We start from the raw sequence: 22961 nt of genomic DNA, 5'->3' as shown, positions 1-22961 counted from the left end.
AAGCTGAAAGAAAAGTACATTTATGCAGGAGATCACTCTTCAAAAAAATGAAACACAGATGTTAGTTTATCTAAAGTAATTGTTGCTTATTAGTATGGTTGAACTGCATCATCGAAGGTCAGCAGCAAAGACACTGGTTAATAAAATGGGATTAAATACATAAAGGATATTTGTTTTATTTCACATATTTAATTATTGCAGGGTTGCGTCATATTCTGAGTGTGCATTTCACTGTTTTTATTCATTTTGAGGAATACTGAATATGTTTTTTGTGAGTAAGATGAATTAATGCATGTTCACATTTAGTCTAGAATACAGTAACATCATGTTTACTCCCAATTTCCCGACAGAGACTTGCCAATTAATAAATAGGGAAAAAAGTAACTGGCGTTACTTATTTGAAAAAAGTATATTTTATTAGAAATTCAAAAGTAATGCGCTACTTTACTAGTTACTTGAAAAAAGTAATATATTATTACGTAACTCACGTTACTTGTAATGCGTTACCCCCAACACTGAACTTAAGATTCCCAATAAGCACTGCAAAATGTGTCTACAGTTTTATATGTGCTACAGTTTTATATGCACTACCATTCAAAATTACTTAGTCACTTGTTGTGCTCATCATGGCTGCATAAATTACATAAAAGATATTGCATTATTGTGGAATATTACTGCAATTTAAAGTAACTGTTTTCTATTGTAATATATGTAATTATTATTATTTATTTATTTATTTTTTTGTTTGTTTGTTTTTTACATTAAATGTAACTTTTTTTTTTTTTTTCTTTGAATAGAAAATTTGTAAGAATAAATGTAATTAGTACAACTGAATTTAATGCTTATTCATTCACTCAATTATTAATTCATTCATTCATTCAATTTCGGTACTATTAGAGGTTAGATGTAAGTTAGGTTGCACACACATTTTTACATTTTGTACCTGAGGAAGTTACTAGCGAGGTACGTTGCTAAACAGTTTCCATAGATTCAATATTTTGAAAAAAACAAACCAAAAAAACGGCATAAATCAATATTGTTGTTTCCCACTTTGGTTCTGTTGACATGTCACAAGATTTCAAATTGATGATATTAATTAAAAGATAAATAATTTTGTCTTTAAGATTGTTGACAGTGCCAAAATACATTCTGGACTCTGCAAAATGACCCACAACACAAAACAAACTACAGAAAGTTCTATTAAAAAGTTGACCTTCTTGAAATTCCCACACTTGGCAAAATCGTCAAATCGCTGACTGAATTTCCTCCATCCCATCCATGTGCCACTTTGCCTTTGTTGTGTCTTATCATCACATCTGCTGCACCATCAGTGTTTTACTGCGGCTCATCAGGTAATGACATTCAGAGGCCAATAGAAAAAAAAAAAAAAAAAAAAAACTACACCTCAGCAATGGAAGAATGACACATTAGTCATTTGAATCATTAAGCGTCTCCAGAAATGCCAGTCCAACAGAAAGACATATGCACTGAATACTTCATACAGACATTGGCCTTCATTTGTCCTGATTATGAGCCTGATGAAGGGGAGTGTGAGAGTGTTTCCGCTTGTCCCATTCTCCATTATTCAGTCCAAGTGATTGTGGCTTAATTGACTGCATTGCTTTTTAATAGCATGGATAGAGATATTAGAAAACTCAACTGCCTACATCCATCGCAATGCCCTATCCCTCACACCCGTCACTTTGCAAAATACAAAAAAACAAGCGCTCGTCTTCCGATTAGAGACGCTTCCTGTAGCGAGTATGCTGATAGGCAATACGGCATTCAGTTACACCAGCTAAATCAATGGTGTTTATCTGCTCTTTAGAAACAGCCAATAAATGGATAAGGTAGAGAGAGGGATAGCGTTAACGTTGGCTGAGAGGATCTTGCAAGGACTCTTTATTTATATGGCTGTGTTGATTTCTCAGCTGCTGCTTTCTACCTCAGATTGACCCCAGTAGAAGATCATAAGGGCAAGCTGAGCTGAAATATGAGTTTTGATTGCATTTAAACAGAATTATGACACATGGATTTGGGCTAGATCACATATAAACACATATAGACATCAGCTGGATAGGGAGAGAAATCTTTTATAAGGGGAACAAACGTTCGAGGGAAAAAAAAAAACAATTTGGGGAAAACAATATGGCTTTGCCTTATCTTGCCATCTGTTTGTTTGTGTTGACACATTTTGCAGGGTAAGGAGGACAAACATGTCTCTGTCATTTCAGTTAGAGGCTGGATTTCCAGGGATTTTCTTCCAATCAAATGGAGCTAAGGGCTAAAGCGAATGAGTGCAGATGGTGCAAGCAATCATGACCACAGATGGCTCTCACGATGAGTGGCCATTTCCTTTTGAAATTGAAGAAAACCTGCATATAGAGTATTATTTTGAAAAATAAATAAATATAAATAGGGGTTGGAGAAAAAGAACACCCAGAAATAGGCAACATTTTCTTATTAAGGTTTAACCACCAATTTACTTTATTCTAGTAAGGTTGTAAGCTGTATTAGATTCATACAAATTCATACAATGATTAGTCTGAATATCGGTCAACTTTAGGAGATGTTGGTCGAAATGATTAGCTTCTCACTCTTCTCTACAAAACTATCCATAGTAGATTGATAGTCAGATGATTTGTCTGGACAGGACAGATGTTGAAGTTCATTTTGGTGCTCCAGCTGTCCAGGTTCTATAATCATGACACCATCTTTTTGCCTTTTTGCATTGGTTTCTGTGATGAAGTTTTAATTATTGCAATCCTTTATGGATGTTGGCTTTGTGATGTTCCCACTGGACGTTTTTTTCGCGGATGAAATCTTGTCATGCTTTGTGTCATAATCATAACAGATGCATTATAGATCCTCCTGCTAAATGGGCTCCCATGATTTGCCCTTTTTGGACATCTGACAAATTTCTTATTTCACACACAACTTTTTTTTTTTTTTTCCACTGTAGCTTGCACAAATTATATTAATTATTATATTAATTCATGTATAATATATATTCATACACCTTAGAGGCTTTTATAATGTATATTGTTATATTTATATGTTGAAGACACAAATTAGTAGCAGTTTTAATTGATCATGATTAGTACACACTTCCCAGTCCTTACCTTATTGTACATGGCTCCATTCAGCACCTCTCCATTTCGGATCCAGATGATTGAGGCAGCGGGTTTAGCATTGTCTGCATGGCATGTCAGATTGAGGGGGTCACCCGCTCTCAGGCTCACCACAGGCCCTCCGATGATCACTGGGTCTTCAGGTGGAACTACACAAGACAGAAAAAAAAAAATATTGTTGGGAGATCTGCCAAGATACCAAAGTCTGCACTCAAAATGTTCAGATTTCAATATGAACCCGTGCTACAGTATGAACCTCTAAGCTGAAAGATTTTCCTCTGGGAAACACTAGACTTGCACAACATCCAAAGGTTAGCGAGTCACTGCCAGTGCTTGCACATTTTAATTTAGATCATTTCATATCATCTTCATGGGGAGAGAAATGTTGCAACTGGAGAACAACTTTCTAGCATGTGATGGTATTCTGAACTGAACGGTGTGGGCCGAGCATTAAGGAACGGAACTTGATCATAGTAGAGTGGTTTAATTTTATCTGCATAAAATGAGAGCAGGTGTGATTTGTATGTATGTGGAAGCCATCATCGCTGTGTGATTCAGAGCGAGGAGCAGCCGAATGTGCACGTGAAACGGGCATAATAGTGGAAGTGAGGACTGAGGGGGCGTAGAGGCAATCTAAGAGCAGCTAAGAGACATTGTGCGAGAGCCGTTAAGACCAGCAGAAAAACAAGTTCATGAATGGCACTGATTACTCTCTCTGTTTAACACACACCCAAAACCGATCATCCTGGGTTTTATTCAAACTCCAGTGAATTATTGATCGCCCTGCATGCTCATTACTGAACAGATCTGGGGCAAGAGAAAATCAACGTTAGTAAGCAGCCGGCGGAAAGAAGTTGAGTGCGAAAGAAAGAGAAAAGGACACAATGAGGGGAGGTCACACCAAAGAGAAAGATAATTACAGTCAAGGGGTTGTTCACAATTGTACATCGCTGAGGTCTTTAATTAGTCTGAAAAAAATGGAAAGCTGTTCAATCTTTACACTGTTAAAAATATTCAATGAGTACGTTCAGCTGTGCACACAAACAATATAAATTATTCCCACAGATAAAATTTTAAAGATCTGGAACTAGAAAATATGTCTGGGAAGATGATAAAGTCATGTGTGCACTGTGCAATTATTTTCAGGCGATCATTGATAGTCAGGTTGTACCACATGACCCTAGTGCAATTGTAGTAAAACTGTAAAACATTAACTGATGACCATCTTAGCTAAGCCTTTGGTGATGACTGACAGTTTTGACTGGCCGTTTTTGGTTACAGATGGTTCATGAGCAAGTCTCAGTTCTTTAACACGGTAAATGGGTGCGTTGTGTTCAAGATTAGGGTCTTCTAGGTCTAGCACCACTGAGCCAGGCTTTCTATTCAACTTACAAGTGTAAACATTGGTACAATTGGTACAAACCAAAAAAGTTGTAGTGACTAAATTCATGCACTTGATTTGTCTTGACGCGTTTAGGGATTTATTCAGCGTTTTATTTTGGCACTGTCAACAATCTTAAAGACAAAATTATTTATCTTTTAATTAATATCATCCATTGTAGTTCATGTACACGCCTTAAATTGAGTGAGTGAATACATCTACTCAAGTTGGCAAGTATGTGTATTTAAGAAATTTTGTTTGCATTCTTTCGATCCAGACTTTTTTTCTTAAAAGCAATAGCCCAAAATCGCATACAGTAATACAATATATTGTTTCTGAGAGGTATAGTTGCATTAATAAAATATGTCGATAACATGTTGTTTATACCATCTTCCAACTACTCATATCCTCCTCAAAACAAACAAACAAACAAACAAACAAACAAACAACTAATAGAATAAGGACTGTGATTCATCTTCCCTTTAAACTTGGTTAATTGGTTTCTTGCCTGAGCATCTATTTTGTCTGTGAAAGCAGTAATTGACAGTTTTCAGGTAATGTTAAGGCGAGCCTCTAGTTATAATGAAAATAAAATGAAATTGTATGCATCTTGCAAACTGTAGATCCAACAGATATATTTATGTCAAGGAAACAGTTAGATTTGGGGGTGTGAGCTACCAGTATGATTTACATGTTACTATTTGTTTGCCAGTTACAGTCTTACGGATACAGTAGATCTCTAACAAAATTTTATTGCACAGTATGTTTGCTCCACTTCAGGCTTTTCACAGGCAGTCTTGACTCTTTCTTGACCCACAAGGATTTGTTATTCATTTTCCCATGATAGTCTATTTTAAATGCATCCAGTTCCACTTGTAACAAAATGAACAAAATTTCTCAGGTAGATGTCCTTGGTAGGGCAAATGTTTTATTTTAACTTATATAAGGGCATTCGGATTAAATGACTTTTTATTAGTAATACTAGTAACTTTCTTAGGGTGGCTGTTTATAGCAGAGCAGGGCAAAGATGAAGAAATATTTATTTATTTATTTATTTATTTATTTTTTACAAATTATATCAGCTAAATCACAGCCCCACTTGACTGCTTTTAGTAGCAAAAAATGATAGGGAATATCAAAGTATTCTTTTTTTTTTTTTTTTTTTTCTGGAAGTATTCTTTTTTTTTCAATTATTAAAAGAATGATTGTCCATTTCTAAAGGGGTTATTTGAGCTTCTAATATGGAACCAAAAACAAAACAAACAACAACAAAAAAACAAAAACAAAACAAACAAAAAACAACAACAACAAAAATATGCATGTAAAAAACAATTTTGGTATCCGAGAAAATGATTTCTCTTCACAGACCCCACAGCCATACACTGTTTGTCTGCCATAGGCCTGTCACTATTGATGGCTGTGTCCATGCACTACAAATGGCACTGATCATTAAAGGAAGGAGCTGTTATTTCGGGCTGTGGCGTTGAGGTTTTGTCAGACATTCCCTATCTAATTTCAGCTCTCCCAGACACTCTTAGTCTGACAGCGGTACAAAGGGCAACCCTGTAGCCATGCAAGCCATCATCATTACCGGCCTGTTTGCAAACTCTGCATCCCCTAATGGCTCCAAATTAGCGCTTTACCGCAGTCACTCAATAGATTTCTCATGAGTCGGTCAGCAGCGCGGATTGATCGCTCCTTTTTAATTACTGGCTAGTGGATTGCAATTCTTCTACCTTCCACTTGGGTGGGAAAGCTTTAATCCATAATTCTGTCTTTATATCCTGCGTGTCCTCATATTATCTTCTTTTAGCACTTTCTCAGTTGCTTTTACAGTTTGAATAAATTACTGAGCTTAATTTTATTTCAAAACCCAACTTTCTTTTCTTGAAATGACAGAAATGGAATCACTTTACAGACTTTGTGACTGAAGATGGATGTGGCTGAGCTGCACAAATAATAATAATAATACTAATAATAAAACAATATCAAAGAACCGTAAAACTAGTAAAAATGCTATGTTCTCAGTCTGAAGTCATACAATAGCTTTGTGTGAGAAACAAACACATATTACGTCAAACTGTTGATGTAAAATACTGCAGCATATTCACTTGAATAGTGTTTTAGCAAATAATGACTTGAATGTTGGTCAGAATCCTCTTGCATGGCTAGAGAAATTTTGTAGAAACCAAACTCTCTATGTTATAAAAGCCATTTTCAGAGCTTGCAGCTTTTTTTCTTTCATTTTTTGTCATTGTATGGAAAATGCAATTTCGCTTAGTGCAGCTAGGAAGAAAGAAAACCATATGAGCTTGAAAATACTTTTGTATACAGTTTGTGTAGAATAGAGTTTTTTCACAGTGTCATGACGTGAAGTGAGAGTTCAATAAAGAGCTGAAACATCACTGAACAGAGAAGCATTTTCACAGAGAAAATGTACAATGTACAATAAATGCTTGTACAATATCCAAGATCTACTGTTTGGTGTATTTTCAAAAATCTTTTTTAAATAATAATACTAAAAAAAAAAAAAATCTGTAGCCAGAGGCAAGGTCAGACTGTGCAAGACCTGACTCAAAGTGACAAGACATTTAACTTGTAAGCATGTGACTAAAGAAAACAATGAATAACATGCAGCCAAATGGATTTGCAATTAACCAAATGGACTGAAACATTGGCTCAATCAAGTGGGGACCTTGAATTCCAGCAACAAGCTTTTTAAATCAACTGGACGGGTGATGTTTCAGTTCCAGGAGCTAAAAGGAAGGACATGAGAGAGATGTTTTTTATTCTCCAGAGTGGATTTGACGCTACAGTAATTGCAGGGGTGGAAATCTCACTTCATTTACAGTGGGTTTCTATGGCAGTGGCTTCGCAGGTTGAGTTATTGACATCAAAAACAAGATTGTGGAAGAGTGAGGCGATATGGCCTGTAATCCAGCGCACAGCTAGAAGAACAGGGGCTTTTGGGACGGTGGGGGGGAAAGCAATCTGCTGGGAACCGAATGGGTGAGGTGGTGTTTTGCCTCCACTGATGTGTCTGGCACAACAATGAGGCCCGTCTGTTTCAGCAACGGCTCCCGTCACCTGCTCACGCGGCTGCTACGGTGCTGTGATAGATAGATCAGCAACAAAAGAAAGAAGAGGAAGTGCAATCGAAAACATGCCAAGAATGGAGACAAGTGACATACGTGGCTCACTGGCCCAAATCAAAGCTCCCTTCACAGCGCTGTCACTAATGTGTTGCTTTGTGGGAGGCGGAATTTCGACGGTAAACACTCACTGATCCATATTCTCTCTCCATTTCTTGCTCTCTCCATTTCTTTTGCTTCTCTCCATTTGGCAGGGGCTGTACGTGTACGGTTTCAACAGCTCGATGCATGAGTGATGCCCGGCCAGATTGCCAGAGTTATAGCAGAATGGAGTCAGGGGTTGGGAAACCAAAGGTGATGGAAAGAAAATAAGATTTACCTTTGAATAAGCATCAAAGTGTGCAGGAAATAGAGGTGCTGGGGCACTGGCAGTAAGCGTGGGCTGGGTTTTGGCGTGACCACTACAAGCAGACTCATTTTGTTTTCTGAGAGGATTGTCATGGCCTCTGACTACGCAGTAGGTTGGAAAAGAGAGGAAGTTATGAGATACGGTTGGGTTCCTCTAGTTGAAGAGGCGTGGTGGGGTCAAATCGTGAATAGGTGGTGGTTGGAAGCTGGTGAAGTGTTTATGATGGTGTGGAGATGACATTGAAGCAGTAAAAAGACCCTCCACCATAAGGTGCACATTGGAATAGGCTGCGTTGGTTCCTTCAAGGCTACTGACTACTGACACCCAACCAGCATCACTAGAAAGACCAAACCGTGAACTTCACAACAAGGCAGACCAGCATACAGATCAATGATGTATAAGAGTCCCCATAATAAAGAAAAGGGGCAGTTGTGTCCTAAAACTGACTGCATGTCTTTCAAAAATATCATAATAAAAAATAAAAAAAATCTGAAAGTAAAAAGAAGTATGTATAAATTCTAATTGAAATGTGTTTTTTAATAACTTACTAAAACATTTAAAATCAATTCAAATCAATTGTGATCAAAGGTGGGTATATGATCTGCTGACTGTGAAAGGGAATTGAGCCAAAAGTGTCCCTTTGTCCTTACTCAACATGTCAAAGTGAATTACATCACAGAAACACTGACAGCTTGATGTTTGTAAGTAACAGAACATCTGTACAGACTCTCGTCTGTCATTCAGGTCACAGGAGTGTGTTTGCAGATGTGTCTGAGGTCACAGCCCAGCAGGGTGGAACTCCCAGCAAAGCTAATCGTCCATTTAAATAACATCTGCTTGATTTTTGAGCACAGTTGCATGTGCAGTAGTTCAAACGTAATGGTACATAAACCAGATATTTAATCAATTTAGTCTCTAATATTTGATTTAGTAAGAATCATCTTTCAGCAAACATGCACACAAACACAGACGCTGGGTTTATGGGATTTATCTGATTTGAAAAGCTCTGAATGTTTGCCAACAACTGTTGGTCCAAAAGAGTTGCGAAAAGTTGCACTGTTTTTTCAATGACAGGGCTTTATTGTTGTTAATTTGTTTCTCAAATTTTAGTCAAAAAGTCAAAGTTTGTACGAATAGTTTGTTGTTCTCCTAAGGGGTGAAACAAATTGTACTTCTAGGCTTGGCATTTGATTCCTATTTAGTAATTTTTTTAAAAAAACACCCTTTCTTGTGAAAAAAATAAAAAATAATAATAATAAAGTTTGATGGTGTTCAGGGCATCGCATTTGTGTTGAAATGAGATCTGGATCCAAATTGATGACTTTTGTTTATCTTCATAAGTCTATAAGCAGGGCGTTTTTGAAAGATGTCGAGTGGTTGCATCTCATGATTTGCAATTAAAAGTTAATAATCTTCATGCCTTGAAGCTGTTTATCAAATCATAGGCTAAGACATTGAGACTTCCAAATGCGAAGTAATACAGATTCCAAGTTCTTCACCTATTTATTTTTTTTCCCTCAAGGACACTTGATCTTCCATTAGTTATGAAATCATGATTATTAATTTGCACAAAAGGGAATGAGAAATGAGTGGGGTAGATTTAGCTCTTGCATCTTGCAAGGATTTAATCCTTTGGAAAGCAAATATTTTCTAATGGGCAATTTCAACTCTTATAAGATAACAGAATATAAGATCATCTGACTACTTATGCTATTACTTTGCATATTTACTTTTTTTTTCTTGTAGGGAACGAGCAATGACAACTATTAACAAGACAATTACAAAGAGCAGAAATGCTTTTAAGGGTGGGGATGGAGACTTGGGGTGAAAAAGTAAATTGCTAGAAGGACAAATGTATAAGAGCTTTGTAGAGGTGGTTGAAATTGATAATGGGTTTGTGAAAACACTCACAGCTAGAAGTTCCGAACCCCCAGGTGAGAAATAAATGCATTCAAAATCTTCAGAAGTATGGCAGTGGTAAGTAACCTTTCACTAGTTTCATAAGGCCAGATGCAAGCTCTCTCCATCCATTACTCTGCAGTCCATTTTCTCCCAGGCGGAGATTAATGTTGAGGGGACACATAAGAAGACAAGGATGGCTATCTTCTAGAGGGGTATATAATTAGCCCACAGGGCAAATGCTAAAAGGTTTTTTTCTGAATCATAACTAATTCAGAAAAGGTGACCTCCGGAGGTCAACCACAATCCCCAAATCCACAAGAGTTCTGCAAAGGCACAGTTCAAAATTCAGATCTTGTGTCACAGCGGACATGACACAGGTTTCTCTTTGATGAAGGGAAAGGATTTTTTTTCTTCCCCAAGAGCTTTTCCCAAGATTTTCAGGCAAGCAACCAGAAGTGGTTCAGAATTTTGTATTCAGGATAATTCACAGAGTTGAGATTCAGTTTTCCCCACTTTCAAGTGCTTGATCAGATATCAAAGCCTTTAGCGGGATTGGCTGATCCAGACTGCGCTGAGCTCTGTAGAGAGTACACCTGCCCTAACCTCAGCCTTCAGCCGCTATGTGAGGGAAGGCTGAGTCATGAAGTGAGGGGCTGAGGGACCACTTCAGCTGTCAGGTAAGAAATACTGGGGAGACGGGGAGTCACACTCCCATTCCTGTCATCACTACAGCTCAGACCAGGCTTCCTGACATTGTAAAAGACAGCCCAGAGATCACTCTGCTACAGAGCCCGCATATATTACAAGCACAGGTTAGAAGATCTGGTCACCCGTTCTCTTAAGGGTTAAGTGGATAACTGCATGCTCCTCAGTTGGTCAAGGTTAGCTGATTTCTTTTGCACCAAATATAGGCATAATCCAGTTCTTTATGAATATTTTCCTATAATTTTAGATGTTAATTTTTAATGTTTGGGTCCATCATAAGGATCAGAACTGCAGGTGCTGCATCTAAATGTTGTTGTTCACGTGTTCAGATATATCCCTTTGACTGACATCTAAAAGTACAGAATAAGTTCGTAGTCTTTTTCATTGGGGAGGGAGGTTACAATATGCTTTCATAACACAATGAGCAGTTTTGTATGTTTTTTTTGTTTTTGTTTTTTTCAAAAGCTCAAGAGAATATGATATAGCATGATATGATCCTTGTCTAGCCCTATGAAATAAACAAGTGAATAGCCACAAACATCACAAAGCCACCAGCCCCTTGGTGACAAACTTGACAGGAAATTAAACTAAGCAGGGATGAACTTGAGGTTCTTGCTTTTGAGTGTGTGGTGGATAATTAGCGTTATCAGCACCCATTGAGGCAGTTCTAAAGCAGTACTAATTAAGGCCCAATTAATAATGACCACAGCAGGAGAGAATCATGATAAACAAAACAGCTCGTGCATCATCGCTTCCAGTTCTTTTTCACCAGTCATTTCACCAGTCACACATATTTGGAAATTGATAGTGGTGAATGATGTTTTGGTCATAAGGTGCTTCTGATACTGGTAATAGTGGGATGTAGGTGGCTATTTGATGCTTGTAATTAGCAAATAATTCATTTGTAGAGGAGCGAAACCTCAGACCACATAATTTGTCTTCTTTCTTCCTCTAATTTCCCTCACTACATCCTCCCATGCAGGTCATTATTTTCACTTTTCATTAGTGGAGATCAATAAAGCAAATCACATTCCAGTTGGCGAGCACATGTGCTTTGTCTCTTACCCCACCACTTCAATAACACCACCCCAATCCCGACTCCAGTTGTGCCCACTGGTGCAAAGAAGAGCCATAACTCGCTGGGTGTGGGTGGTCTTTCTTTAGAGCAGATAAACCTACCAGGTGGTTGATTACAACCTCTGCACAGATAACACTGTTGCTGCCCAATATCGCAGAAACAGCAACACTGAATAATAACCCAATAAAACTTAATTAAGATTCAATGACCTCTCTGGTTTAATAATGAAGACAGTGGGATTTGCAGCAGGAAATTAAAACTGAGAACTTATGGCACTGCAGGGGAGTTTGGTCAGTGAAAAATCTATTTTTAATACTGTACATTATTCTTTGCTGATCTCATACTCAAGGATAGTTTGAGATCATTGTAATCAGTCTAGGTTCTGATTTAATTTGTGGATGCTGTTTGAAAGATAGAAATTACATATATATTTTTTAAAAAGTTTCTCTTTAAAAAGGGACTTCTGAGAATGCAAATAAGCTTTTGCTGAAAGGTATATGTATGCAAATGCTAAAGGCAGGACTTTTTTTGCAGTTGTTACTAACCAAGCACAGTAAGTCGAGCGGGACGGGACCTCATGGCGGCCTGGATGGCCTGGCACTCGAACACGGCATCGTCCGAAAGCTCCACCCTCTGGATGCGAAGGTGGTGCTCGCCAGATCCGTGATCCCCAACCACAGCGTAGCGAGGGTAACCTGGAAAACAGAGAAGTTGACTGGTTAATGCCCTGAGACATCAGTGACTGGTTTAAAAATGTATTTTTCAATGCTTCTGGGTGGATGAAATCCAGAAAATTGTGCCTTGTCGGTTTCAGAGCCGTACTAACTTAGCACCTGAATTAAAGTGGCTTTTTAGTCACTTCATGACAGTGTAAGGTAATCTTCGAATGCCACAGGGAGTTAGTGTTGGTGGCTGATGCAACGTGGGCTGTTTGTTAGCAACCGCTGCGATATCAAAGGACACCAGTTGAATTTATTGTATATTATTTGTTTCTGAGATCTCTAAAAGAGCTAATTAAGTAGATAATTTTGTACGCTTTCATGAATGTGTGAAAAACAGTGAAAATAGTCATTTATTTTCACCTGCTTCTTAATGTACGCCCTCCATAATCTAAGTCCAATCCTTTCTGCCTCCTGCTGCAAAGTGAAAAGATTGACAACTTGTGTCCCTCAAGACAACAAAAAAAATCTGACGTGAGATAAGAATCGGTGCAAGAACACATTTGTGACCTTTCTGAAATAAACGAAGGATGAACAGATGTGTTAGGCTTTCTAATGGTTGGAGTGACACTTTCTGCCAGTTGGGGTGAGATTTTCTGCTGGTTGGGGTGAGATTTTGTGCCGGTTGGAGTGAGACTTTGTGCCGGTTGGAGTGAGACGCACTGATGATTGAGGTGAGACGGTTGTTGATTGAGGTGAGGCAATCTGCTGGTTTTGCTATAATATGTTCAGCTGGTCCTCAGGCAAGCTGCTCTAGGTGTAGCACTTAGTAAGCAGCACACAGAGCCAGGAAGATTGAGATGTGTTCCACTGATGCGGAGGAATTGTGATTTGCGGTCTAATAATATACTCAGCGGGACGTATTTCAGGGAAAACGGACTGTTTTACAACAGCAAGCAAATCCTTTAAAGCACATCAGCAGACTATTAGCTGGGAATTTGCATAAGGAGAGAATACAGAAGCTTAGTTTTAGAAGCTCACTATAGAAAATGTAGACGTGTGATCGTGGCGTACTTCACAACCTCTCCATATGAATGTCTTTAGTGGATCTCAGGAAGTAAAATACTCCTAATTATGAGAGATTTGCAATTTACTGTGAGACCCCTAAAAAGTGCTGTCATTGCTGCTAGTGCAGTTTCTCTTTCCAAGTCAAGATGGTAATTGATGGCTGATGGGCGATACGGATTTAATGGCGTCAGAAGCTGATCTCAGCGTATTTCTCTGCAGAACCAAGCGCTGTGCGTTTATCCCTCGATTTATTTCAATATTGCTTTTTATGTGGCTAAATTTACACCTTCAGAGGTGATCTCGCTTCCAGTTCCTGCTTCCAGTCTCCACGGAGCAGCCATTTGAATCTTTGCCAGTGAATGACCTGTAGCAGAATATTGATTTTTACAGCATCCATCGATATGATTCATGTTCGCTCCAGAGAATTCTCTGTGACATAATCGTCATGCACCCTCATGCTCTCAGGGCACTCAACGCGAGCAAGTTCCTTTTCTATTTAAAGTGTTGTTGGCTTCGAAAAGCATATCTGCTTTTCAAACTGAAAGGTTTAAAACAGCATGCGTTTTTATGGTTGATTGGGTTTATATAACCGACTCCACTTGTTTAGAGATGTATCACCCGTTGTCAAATTGAAAGGGCGTCCTGATATCACCTATATCTTTTCAAGTACTGTGTGGTACGAAGTCCAACCTATTCCTGAGCTCTACCATGGGGCTATTACTGCAGCCATCACTGTAATCTACAGCAATGAGGCTTGAAAGAGGGATGTGCTTTAACATATTGCTGTAGAAAGGAGTGAAAAATAGACTGGACTGGACTAATGGCTTTTAAGTCCTTGAGCCTGGCTGTTGAAATCACTGTGCCAGAAAATGCCAATTATTGCCTGTTGCCTCATTGGATCCCATTCACTTTTAATAGACCATGAAGTGTCTCTCATTTTCCCTATTGAGGAGAGAGCAGCAGACGATTATGGTGCAATGTGTTTTATCTGCCCACATACAGCTTTTAATTTCTCTAAGTGAGTGGGAGACAGAAAAGAGGCAGGATAACCCAAAAAACAAACATTTAATAAGCCATCAAAACAGGCTGTGCCCACATCATTTAGTGGACTATCTTGGAAAGTTGTTTTGAAGGTCTTTCAAACAAATATTGTGATATTTAATTAATTAAGATGAAAAGCTGTTGTGTAAAAGGGACCGCTTATGTTGACTTGGCCAATTATTTACCTATATTTTGAGAATGTATTCATGAGTAAACAAATAAAAAAAGAAAACATGACAAATTATCCCTTTAATGTCTCACTTGTTTATTCTAGATGTCAGAAAGATTAAATAAAGATATTTTCACTTACTGTAAGTCTCCAGCTTTCATAAAAGTAATCTCAAAACAATCTCATACGTCTACTTGAGAGTTTCAGAAGATCTCAAACTGTGATTGCAAAGTTTGTAATCAGAGATTCAAAATAACCTCTAGAGTTAAATCAAAATATAAATATCTGAGTTATCCTAGCAACTTTAATTGTACTGCCAGTATTCTTACTGCATGTTACAATTGTCTTATTTGTGGCAGTCTAAGAAATCTGAAGTTGAAACTCACATGAAACCTTACTAAAAAAACTCCATTACATCTTCCAGCTGAGCAACCTTTGAGCAATACAGTTAACCTTGGCAACTGTCAGATTGCAGTTTAATGTCTGTAATGTAAACATAGCCAAATCAAGTGCTGTTTATGGTGGCGGCGAGTCAAAGGAAGGGAAGCAGACTGAGTCATTTTAATGGCCATTGACTTGGTTCGATACTGTGTTTATTCCTGATGAGAGATTGATGGGTTTGTTGCAGGCAGCATCTATTGCCACTTAATGCCTAGCTACAAATCTTGAAGTCTTATTTCTCAGATGGATGCAGAATATATGCACCGGCTTCTAAAGACATTACTGTTTATCAAGCACTATTACATCACAGTAATTTGCAAAATCAGCTACTTCAGTATGGCTTAGCACAGTCTTACTAATTGAACACTGACTCTTCCGAATGCACTATTTTGACCTATATATATATTTATATATATATATACAGAGTACTAATACTAAATATAATATAATATAATATATTATAATATAATATAAATATTTATTTGTTTAGTTATTGGTATGTTTTTTTTTTTTATTGCTGAGTGGGCCTCTGCTGTCCACTGCTAAGAAGGAAGAAGAAAAAAAATAGACTTTGAATGCTTGAGTTTGAAGTCAGCAGGGATTTACTTCCTGCAGTGATCTTGTAATAAAATGAAGGAGCAATCCTAGATAGTCTTTGTGCAAGCCGACACCAGTCAAATAACAAACAATGATTAACTGTGATCTAGAGATTACATCCACCCACCTGTATCATTATCTGAACTGGGCCCTTGTATACACATGCACCGCCTTATACACCCAAATATTGTGCCTATCAGTGATGCTCATTATGATACACATATAATCTCTCCTCTGGACAACTCTTAGATTAATTTATCATTATAGAAATCATGCATGCTTCACCCAAGAAATGCACAGTCGAGGATGAAAGAGAGAAGAATGAAATAATTCTGTCATTGATCACAATGAATCCCTAAGACAACCCACGTCAAGCAAAGCAAACAATATAAAATAGCCCCATTAGAGTTAATGAATCCATCAGGACAGGAAAGGATTAGTCTTTATGTCAGATCGATGGAAGGGGAAAAGGGCCGTGAATGGAGACGTGACGCAGTGATTAATGGTCGTGCAAATGAGTGAATGTATCTGCCTGACAGCTCATACAGAGGAAATGATCGAGAAAAATGTTTTAATTTCGTACAACTGTAATTTTCTTCCATTTGGTTTGATTCTGAAGATTCAGGGTACCAGGATTCAGATATATTTTGTAGATAGCAGGGATGATAAAGTACAGTACTTTAATCAATACAATAGAAAAAAAGAAGAAAAAAAAAACAATAATAATAATAATAATAATAATAATAATAATAATAATGATACAAGCCCTTTTAGGGTTTGGTAGTACTGACTTGGTACTGACCTTGGTATTGACGAGCGTTTTATTTCATTGTATATTATTTTATTTTATTTTATTTTATTTTACAAATTCTCATTATTATAAGTTGCTTACTAGCATTTATACTGGCTGTTTATTACTACCTATAAGGCACATATTAATGCCTTATTTGATATGGCCATATATTAGATCACTTAACCCAACCCCATATCTGAACTTATGAACTACCTTACTAACTATTAATAAGCAGCAAATTAGTAGTCAATGAAGCAAAAGTCATTGTTAATAGTGAGAATTGGTTCCTAAACTATAATGTAAACTTTTATTTTATTAAACCTAAGAACAGTTTACTAATCTTAATATTATGTATTTAATTAGCTTTATTGATTATAATTAGTATCTTTTAAAATAAAAATTGTATACTAATAATAGAGTTTTTAAACGTTTTAAAGCTGGCACTAGGAATTGTTCAATTTGCCCTGAACTGAAATCTTAGTAGAACTGGAGATTTGACATTGCTCTGTGACTATGGAGCTTCCTATAGATTTTTCCTTTTTGCTGCCCCACAAAACGTTGGCTTTGAACTGAGCAGCACAAATCCGAAAGCTACTGTTTGGATTACTGATGTGCCAAGAGTGTAAATAAAACAATGCGTCAAAATCGGAATCAGCATGCTGCTTGGCTCTTTACGTCCAAGCATGCTTGTGCTGTCTCCCTCTCTGGTTCTGTTTGAGTATTCACGTTTACACCAGCAATACACACAATGCATATTCATGACTTTTATTTGTGTGTTTGTGGCAGCCCTGGGCTGATGTCTTTAATTAGAACCAGGAGCAAAAGGACCTCCACGAAGAATGTGGGGACTGATACAAATCAGCCTCTTTTGTCTACTGATTTATTAAACATATTGTTTTTGATTTCTCATTTTAATCAATGTTCTCCTGAACTGAAACCACACTGAATGAGACAAGCCTCTTCCACGAATAGCTGAGCAGGCTGATATTGAAATGTGTAGCATTTGTACGAGCTGTTGTACTCCCCTTTTTTTTTTAATGTGTGCAGCTGCTAGCTTGGAGTACGTAGTCGTAGATGTGTCAATTTTCTTTATTGGACGCAGCGTTACTTGTTGATGCTGGCAAGACTGATAAAAGGAGCAGCTGTGCAGATTTTTATTCTGTAAAGTGTCATTCATGTCAAAGCAGTGCACCTCCGCCCTTGTACCCGAGGCTTGCTTTTAAAGTGCTCTTTTGTCTAAAGCACGGGCTCTCGGCAACTCGAAAAAAATTCCATGCTGTAAAAAAAAAAGAGAGAGAGACGTAGCAAGCGCAGAACTTCATTGAAATTCTTCATGGCCCTCTGAGCGCTGGCCCGCCATTGATCCGCATAAAGAGCTAGATGGGGCTGGCTCGCCTCGGATTGGGTCGGCCCTCAGTTCCCAGCCGTGACTGTTAAACTGCAGCTGATGTGCCGTTAAGTGCCGCTCTCTGTCTCTCTTCTCATAATCGTGAGTCCCGCAAGCGCAGAACCTCTTCTCACCTCCCAACCCCCACCCCGGATTCAATTCACCCTCTCTTCCTCTTTGACCACTTTTAAAGCTCTTCTCCCAGTGTTTACATTGCCAGAGCCTGGCTCCCAGGAGCCTGATAATGACAAACTTGGGAGCCGAATGGATTTATCAGGGCTCAGTTGTCTATTGGGGTCTAATTAAAGGCCACTATCAGTGTCAAAATGGCACAGAGCAGCGGCCACTGAAGGTCAGAGGCAAATAGACCTGTGATCTCCAGTGGAATACATATTTAATTTTAAGGATAAGCCCAGCAACTGTTTTTAAAGAGGCCAACTGGGCTTTACATCATGCTTTGCACTGGAAATATCCCAGGATGCTAAGCCAAGCTGTATCTGTGATAGGAAAATAGAGTAAAACGTTGATTTACCCTTTATGCTGCTCATCGAGTCTAGGGAAATGTGTGAGCATCAAGACTTTTGTTAATCTACACTTTTTAAAATGATTCTTACACCTGCTCTTTCCCCACAAGGATTTCATGCACTGTAATCCAGGAAATCCAGTGTAAATGTCATAAAGAAGAGACCAACTGTTTCCGACCAACCTGAATATGAAAATGAAGTCTGCGATGTTCAAAGTCTGTAGGCGGATGGAATGGGAATCCAGTGGTTGTCAGTACGAATTAAGCAATCAGCTTAACCAAACAGCAGCACTTTGCAAGTGGGAAGAGCCACACTCTTCACAAGCTATTAACTGTTAAAAGTACTTAAGAGGTTATATTTTAGTTGCTCTTGTCCTTCTGCGCCTGACACCAATTGGACAGTTTTTAAAAAGCAATCACACCCTCCAGCTTTAACTTGTGTATACTAAAGTCAACTTTAATTAGCAAAAGCCTTGTTTAAAACCAGTTTGGTTGTTCAAGAGGCAAATGAAGACCATCTGCTAGGTGAAGTGTAAATTTCAATCAAATTTGCTGGAGCTGTGGACACTATAACCTTTCACACAGTAATTAAGGTAAATTGTTTACATTTTAAATCAAATCTGCCGATTTCTTTGGAGAAATGTCTAGTTTGGAGCAGTTTGAATGTCAGTGCCGGCTTTGGTTGGTTTCTGCAAGTTAGTGCTAGTCTAGCAGTTGATGCTTATTGCACTGATTTGGTTGGTCATCTTTCTTGTGGAGACAGTGAAGCTTGCCAGCCAGCATGGTCTTTCTTAAGTCAGGAACTGTACACTCTTAAAAATAAAGGTGCTTCACAATGCCATAGAACAATCTTTTTTGTCTAAATGGTTCCATGAAGAACCTTAAAACATCTTTGTGGTGAAAGCAGGTTCTTCAGATTATAAAAAGGTAAGAACAAGATGGTTCTTTAGAGAACCTTTGACTGAACCAAAAATGGTTCTTCTATGGCATCGCTTGAGGAACCTTTTAAAGCTCTTTATTTTTAAGAGTGTAAGTTGGTCGACTAGTATGGTCTTTTTTTGTAAAGTTGTTTAAGCTAGTTAACCAGCATGATCTTTCCTCTGTTAACTGTGAAGCTACCAGCATTTGTGAAGCTAGTTAAGTTGGTTCAACAGCATGGTTTTCTTCTAAGGAGATGGTGAATCCTTTCAACCTGCGTGATAGCAGTCTTTTCTTGTTAAGCTACTTAAGTTGGTGGATTAGTGCAGTCTTTTTTGTAAAATTGTTAAACTAGATGACAAGCATAATGTTTTGTGAAGATGGTCAGTCAACCAGCATGGTCTTACAAATGAAAATGACTGGCTAGTTGACCAGCATAGTTTGTCTAGAGAAAATGGTTGTTAGGCTAGTTAGGTTGGCCAGCTAGCACATTCTTTCTTGTAAAGTTGGTTGGAATAGATGAACAAAATGGTCTTTTTTTGTGAAGGTAGTTAAAAGGGGTTGACCAGCACAGTGTCTCTTGTAATATTGTGGGGTCGATATGACCAGCATGGTCTTACAAGTGAAGATAACTAGGTAGTTGACCAGTATAGTTTGTCTCGTGAAAATGGGTAAGAAAATCTACCCTTTTCAGTCATATCAAGATTACGCTAGTTAATAAGCTTGATGGGTACACCAGCATCGAACTCTAAACTGGTGATGTTATCAGTCGAGTGTGCTAAAAAGTACTAAACTGTTTATGACTTTGTTACTGTACCTATAAGTTCTCTTCCGACACCCAAAGCGAGGCCATCTTTGATCCACAGCACAACACCGTGGTAACCGGGGATGGAGCAGGGTAGTGTGACAGGCTGACCAGCCACAACGACCAAGTCCTGAGGCTGCTGCGCAAACATGGCATTCACTCCTGAAACATAGACAGAAAGAGACAGAAAGAGAGAGAGTTAAACTTTAATGTTTTAACTACAACACTCTGTTTTAGAGCTCTTTCCTCATACAGACATCCATTAAGAAGTGGTTTAATGTTACATGACCTAATTTAAAGAATTTATTCAATGAATAACTCTCAAGTACTCAAGTATGATTAACACGCAATGTTGAAGTGCACCAAGGGCCTCTCTTCACCCTGTCAACACTGCATCTTTCACACAGAAAAATACCTAAAGCAAATGAAGTTGAACTCCATTAGAGATGGGTGGCCCGAGAAGGCTGTCAGCAATAGCCCATTGAGACCCACTTAAAGAGGCGAGCCACAAATACAAGAACATAGAAAGAGAAGGAGAAGGAAAAAAATAGAGTGCAAAAGTGACAGCCTTCAGAATCAGCAGTATTCCTGTATCTATCCACAGGTGGGCACCACAATACCAGCACAGCGATACATGTCACTCGGGGGGTCCAGGTTTGACTGGTTAGCATTGACAGTTGGTCCCAAAGATTTCTGTCTCCAAAGGGAATCTAGTTAGAAGACAAATGTCTTGTATTTCAAACTCCAGTGGTACATATTGCATGTGCAGTCACAAACATGCACGCTCAAAAATACAATGGTTGACATCAGCTATCAATATTGCAATGAGCTGTCTCAGTGGAGAGATGACGAGTTTCTCACTGGCAGTACTGTATAATGGGAGTCACACTGGCAGTCATGCTGAACTCTGCAGCTGTCCCTGATGTGAGCCTATCTAGAATTGGAGAAAATGGCTCATATTGCTCATTCCACTCTAAATCTCAGTGTACTGCTTAATCAATACTCATTTCTGTGGAACACTTACCACCCTCTCTTTTTTTTTTTTTTTTTTTTTTATGTACTGTAAGTGGGTGTGTTTCTAACTTAGTTATACTTTACTAAAAATGTCCACAAAAATAAGCAAAAGTTGATAAAACAGCATTTGAAGGATGTCTTTCCATTCCAAAAGTGCTGTGACTATAAGTACTGTAATTATCTTATTCAAAGTGTATTTAAAAATTATCATAATATTGCCAAAATACAAGACCAAAAACAGTATTTAAAAGATATTTCAGTGTTACCCTTTCAGTAAGTTTTAATGGTAAAGTGGTTTGTAGAACTTTGTTTTGTTTTTTCCCAATAAACTGCAACAAAGGGCAAGGTTAGAGTGTAGTGGATATTTTGTAGATTTTTCTACTCTAATGTTTGCCTAACCTATGAAATTTTTATAATTCGTAATTGCTTGCCCTTTAAAGCACTACTTTTACCAATACTCAGCCTTTAACAATAAATTATAAGAAGAATAACACTGAATCACTGAATTTTCTTTTTATGTGGACTATGACTGTGCAGTTAAAGATAATATATAATAAGATGATATTGCACCTATTTGTTGCATATGTCAGTTAGCTGTATGGTACATGGACATATCTGGCAGTTTTTATTTAGTGTCTCGCAACATGTCATCATGTCAAATTAAAAAATAGTTAATCTTTTAAAATCACATTTCCTGTTCCACTCCGTCAAGCAGTTTATAAACACAAGAAGATGGCGCCTGTGAACGCACCCCAAGAAACACGATGAAACATGAGGCTAATTAAGTCTAATTATACTGGTTTGAGACGGTTTCATTCAGATGACCCACCGACAAGTAAATTATGCAAATATGTAATCTTGCACATTCCTATTAGAGTTAGGGTCAGTCTGTAGTAATTACCTTTATTTGAAAACAGTTGGACTCTATGCTAATACTCTGTTTAGTCAGCTATGGACACATCTCTGTGTGGGTATGTACTAATATCTATAAAATATGACATTTTCTAGATTAATGCTAAATTAAACACACTAGGAGAAAATAATTAATTGCCAGAATCCAGCAGGATGTCTTTAATGCTGTGAATTCCATGGATTAGTAAACAAATCAGTCATACCTCTGTCCTGCCTCCAGTAAAATGTGATGAATGGCTTGTTAAAAGCTTAACACGAGTCCACAGATTGATTTATACAAATTCTCCCTGGCGAAATCCAACGTCTGCTCCTCCAACAAGCTATTATTAAATCAACAACCGCAAAGATGCACTATGAATTCTTATAAATATATTGGGCTGTTCATCTTTGAAGGCTAGCAGGCTTGCCTGGACACTGCAGCATTTCTCATTCTGTCTTTTTCCGCGCTGTGAGCTGGTTTATTTGTATGAGCATGTTTGTGTGTGTGTTTGCTGTGAAGGTCCTCTGTAGATTACTCAGGTAAGCTTGCAGAGACTATAGACGTAGGAGTTTATCTCACTGTTGTGAATCGCAGCAGACCCGCTTCCAGGCTGCCGAGAAATGTCAGGTTTTCCCTTGCCTTGTCACGTTTTAGGAATACTGAAAGTAGATGAATTCTTCCTTGTTCTTTTTTGTTATCTCTTCTGCTGTGAGATGTGTATTATTGTCTCGTTGATTCGGTGCAGTAATTGATTGACCTCTTCACTGTTATTGTGCTCAGTGTGCTTGTTAACCCATGACTTCCCTCAAATACTCACAATCGTGTCAGCTGCACCCCGACCAACATCACAAATGAGTCTGATTAGGAGAAGATTGACCCTCTTTGGACTTGGATTCCGACATATTTCTAATTATGATGATGAATGCTAATTATTTTTAATCTGGCTAAAGGCTAAT

At 38.1% G+C, this 22961-nt stretch overlaps 1 protein-coding gene across 7 annotated transcripts in view; it reads right to left on the bottom strand.

Annotated features, from left to right (window-relative positions):
• kirrel3b (kirre like nephrin family adhesion molecule 3b) overlaps positions 1 to 22961 on the bottom strand; it is a 237506-nt gene that overhangs the window by 65276 nt on the left and 149269 nt on the right. For all 7 annotated transcript variants that reach the window (XM_051134596.1, XM_051134599.1, XM_051134601.1 and 4 more), the window contains exons 2-4: positions 20112 to 20261; positions 12244 to 12393; positions 3123 to 3280 (exon numbers count right to left, since the gene is read on the bottom strand). In XM_051134596.1, the coding sequence (XP_050990553.1) occupies positions 3123 to 3280; positions 12244 to 12393; positions 20112 to 20261 (458 nt within the window). The remainder of the gene's footprint in view (positions 1 to 3122; positions 3281 to 12243; positions 12394 to 20111; positions 20262 to 22961) is intronic.

Source organism: Labeo rohita, chromosome 18, assembly GCF_022985175.1.
Source record: "Labeo rohita strain BAU-BD-2019 chromosome 18, IGBB_LRoh.1.0, whole genome shotgun sequence".
Taxonomy (NCBI): domain Eukaryota; kingdom Metazoa; phylum Chordata; class Actinopteri; order Cypriniformes; family Cyprinidae; genus Labeo; species Labeo rohita.
This window is presented reverse-complemented; position numbering and strand designations above follow the sequence as displayed.